General features: G+C 37.6%; 1 protein-coding gene across 2 annotated transcripts in view; it reads right to left on the reverse strand.

The window, feature by feature from the left end:
• LOC102810898 (1-phosphatidylinositol 4,5-bisphosphate phosphodiesterase beta-1-like) overlaps positions 1-4272 on the reverse strand; it is a 1100672-nt gene that overhangs the window by 371369 nt on the left and 725031 nt on the right. For both annotated transcript variants that reach the window (XM_006870398.1, XM_006870397.1), the window contains exons 6-7: positions 2493-2546; positions 1245-1320 (exon numbers count right to left, since the gene is read on the reverse strand). In XM_006870398.1, coding sequence (XP_006870460.1) covers positions 1245-1320; positions 2493-2546 — 130 coding nt within the window. The remainder of the gene's footprint in view (positions 1-1244; positions 1321-2492; positions 2547-4272) is intronic.

Raw genomic sequence — 4272 nt, forward strand, 5'->3', positions numbered from 1 at the left:
ATAAAATAGAAAAGAGAGCTCTACTACATATATTGTAAAGAAAAGTTTTCTGCAATAGGTACTGGTCTTCCAGTAATGATGATAATAAATCGTATTAAAGCCAGGCATGTCAAAATGCATCAAAATTATGGCAACTTACTTTAATTTTGGCAGATAACATATATTGAAAAGGAGCCCTGATAGCACAATGGCTAAGCACTTGGCTGCTAACTCGAAGGTCAGTGGTTTGAACCCACCTGCCATTCCACAGAAGAGAACCCCTGGGAATCTGCTCTCTGGAAGATTACAGCCTAGAAAACTCAATGGGGACAGTTCTTCCCTGTCACATAGGTCTCTATGAGATAGAAACAATTTGCACACAACAACGTATACTGAGTACATCCTAAATATCAGGAAGTTTTAAAAAGTACATTTCATGTGTGTTATCTGATCTAATTTGCCATCATGTGAGAGAAGGAGGTGGTCATCAAACTGTTTTTAGCATTTACCCTTCTCAGGAAAAAATTTGATCACCCACCCTGAGCATGTAAGTATGTTTACTTATAGACATATTTTCATAAATTTATTGGTGGTGGTGTTATGCTGTGGAGTTGGTTCCGACTCAGCGACCCTGCGTAAGGTTTCCGAGACTACAAATCTTTACAGGAGCAGAAAGTCTCATTGTTCTCCAGAGGAATAGTTGGTAGTTTTGAACTGCTGACTCTGAGATTAGCAACCCAACTCGTAACCACTATGAGCTACCAGAGCACCTATTTTTATAAATAAATATATTTATACATATGCTTATCAAATATATTTATCATATCAATTGGTTTTATAATTTGTAATTCTTACAATTAGAAATTGATAAAGGATAAAATAACTGTTTCAAGTATTTCCCAAATCATAATGCTTTCTTACTATAATTAGCTAATAGTTTAAGAGCCATCGAGAAAGGCTTTAATGTCAATATAGGTTTAAATTCAAATTTCAAATGGTCTTCTTGATGACATCAAGCTTTTAATATTTTTTTATAAGCCTGATTAGATGTGCATTGTTTTTATATTCACAAAGAACAAGGTTCAGTCTTTTGGTGGCTATAAAAGAAAATACAACAGTTGTCCTTCATGCTGCAAATATTAACAAGTCCTCTTGTGGTCTTCCTAATTTAAAAATCACATTTAGACACTACTGGGGCAGTTCCATTTCCATGGATTATTGAAATCTATTTAGTTGTGCTGTTTTTAGCAAGGCAGTATGCTTACCCTTGACGATGGAAGACTACAAGCCTCTAAAGCAGTTTCAACCCGCTTGCGGTCAGCTGAAAACAAGCGGTATACACTGTGAAGTGAAAACAAAACAAATGAAGGGTGTTGAAAAGTATATGGATTACGACACATACAAATGATGACAACTGAAAATGTTCCACTGTATCAAACCTCGTTCTTAGTCATATTTAAGCCATGACTAGAAACCTGTTCCTCTAGGCACCTGCCTATGTGTTCTGAGAGATCTATGGGTGTGCTTTCGACAACTAAAGTATCTAAGAGTAAATTAGTATTTTGAAGGTATGGTGATGACCTGATTGAAAAGCATCACATTAAAATAATTGCTAATCATGAAGCACAAAAATAAGTATCCTTGTAACTCCGTCCCCTTGCTGTCACCTATTGCTTTTTGTCTGTAGCTAGTAAGTCAAAGACTGAAAAAAGATCTGTATTCATTTCTGTATCTCTCTTCACTAAAATTGTCACCACTGGAGACAGTGATGAACCAGCGAGAGAAATCTTATCTTCCATGCAGGAGATGTGGGTTTGATTACTGGCTAAGCCAATAAACCTTATCCACGGACCCCACCCCTCCATCAGTGGTGACTTGTGTTGCTATAACCCTGAGTATGATTGAAAGATGTCCCTTCCTTGACGAGTAAATTTGTTTTAAAAAATTAAGTACTGGAAAATTGAATATCAGATTTTGGTTTAATGGATTCCATGAAAACATTAGAGAATCTAGCATCTGAATCCTACCATTCCCAGGGGGAATAATGGCAGAGGTGAATTGCTGTTTTCTCTTTTAGACAGGGTACTATTGCTCCTCAATGTTTCTTCCCACTCTTAGCTTGTTAAAATCATTTAAGTTCTCTGCCTGGCTCCTGCTGATATTTGAGTTTGCAACCTCTGTTTTAAGGCTAAGGAGATCTTAGTAGAAAAAGGCACTAAGATCCCCCAATTTTCACTCCTAACATTGATCTGAATCTCAGATGGTCTTTTGAGTTTCATTTATCACCTCTCCTTCCCTTCTTGATTTGGCATTTCTTTGAAGATTTCACCTGAAAGGGAGACAGACCCATGGCAATCTCTGCAAGAAACCCAAGTGGCAGGGTAGCAAGACATAGCACGTGGAGAAACAAGGGTCACCACGCCTTTTCATGAAGAACCCAGACACAATCATGGCATAGATTCAAGTCTTTGTGAAAAAGAAAATGAATAATGGGAAATGCTCACGCAGCTTACTTTTTGAGAGGAATGCGTCCTTCTGGAGTGACTTGGAGCTTAAGTTTAGTATAGCTGTTGGAGAAGCAGGAAAACAAATGTTTGTTACAAAAGTTTTTTGTTGAAGAATAAAATAGATTAAAAAGGGCCTATGTAAATGTGGGGAGTCCTGGTGCGGTGGTGCTGTGGGCTAATGCGCTGGGCTGCAAAGTCAGTTTGAACCACAAGGTCGGTGATTCAAGCTCACCAGTTGCTCCTCGGAAACCCCATACAGGGTCACTATAGGACGGAACTGACTGGATGACACTTAACAACAACATGTAAATGGGGAGTTGCCTGAATTTTAATGAATTTCTTCTTCCAGCAGCACCCAGGTCAAGAAATAGGCCGTGGTTACTTATCAGCATGCCCTCTGAGCTTCCTTCCAGAACTTATTCTCAAAGGGGTAGGTTATCATGTCTTTTGGCCAGAGTATTTGTGCCTGATTTTGCGCTTTAAATAAATGGAATCGTATTCTTTTGTGTATGGCTTCTTTAACTCAATATTATGTTTTTGAGATCCATCCAGATTATTTTTTGCTTACAATTATCAACCATTTATATTCTTTGATGTGTAATATTTAACCATGTGAATATAACAACAGTATATCTGTTAGTATAGTGGTAACGAATTGGGCTGCGAACCGCAAGGTCAGCAGTTCGAAACTACCAGTAGCTCCGCAGGAGAAAGATGAAGCTTTCTGCTCCCATGAAGATTTACAGCCTCGGAAACCCTGTACAGGGTCACTATGGGTCGGAACTGACTCAACGGCACTTAACAACAACAACAACAACAACATATGGATATATGGGCAGAGAGATGAAGAACACTTGAAGACTGTTGATGAAAATGTAATTTGGAACTACCGCTTAAACGTACACCCTATGACCAGCAGTCATCTATCTAGGTATAAGTGTGACAGAAATGCTTACGTGTTCATCAAAAGACATATTCTAGAATGTTCACAACAACTATTCAGAAGAAAGTATTTATCTGGAACAGACATTTGTAATAGTAATTAGTCAACTATATAGAATGTTAAATATGTTAACTATAAAATCCTACATTTCAGGTATATCACTTTGCTTATCTCTGTGTCCTTCCCACTAACACTGCTAGAACTATATAGAATGTTAACTATGTTAACACTGCTAGAACTATATAGTATGTTAACTATGTTAACACTGCTAGAACTATATAGTATGTTAACTATATTAACTATAAAATCCTGTATTTCAGGTAGAACACCTTGCTTATCTCTGTGTCCTTCCCACTAACATGTTCTAGAAAAGTTGGGTGATGGATGGTAGGGTCAAAGAAAGGGTTAAAAAAAAAAAAAGGAAGGAAAAAAGGAGGGGAGGAAAGAGGAAGGCACTTAAGAAGTATCCTAAGGATGACAAATTAATTTAGGAGACAAGGTGAACATATGAAAAATACAAACATTTACATGAAGATCTGTTCAGTATGGAGTAAAAATGAAACAGATTTATGGAAGGGTCAAAAAGAAGTGTGAGCTGGAGTCTTAGATCTGGAATGATGCAAAAGAAGACTGTTAGGTAAAATAGAGACCCACAAAGCAATTTTCCGCTTGTGGCTTTGATTTAGAGGTTTCCCAACTTTCTAAATATCCAGATTCCAAAATGAATACAATAAGCCTTCCTTGCTGCTCATTTGGCATAAATCTTTATTTTCTTTGTTGTTGTTGTTGTTATGTGCCGTGGAGTCGGTTCCGACTCACAGAGACCCTGTACAGGGTTTCCGA

The sequence above is a fragment of the Chrysochloris asiatica genome, unplaced genomic scaffold (assembly GCF_000296735.1).
Source record: "Chrysochloris asiatica unplaced genomic scaffold, ChrAsi1.0 scaffold00141, whole genome shotgun sequence".
Lineage (NCBI taxonomy): Eukaryota > Metazoa > Chordata > Mammalia > Afrosoricida > Chrysochloridae > Chrysochloris > Chrysochloris asiatica.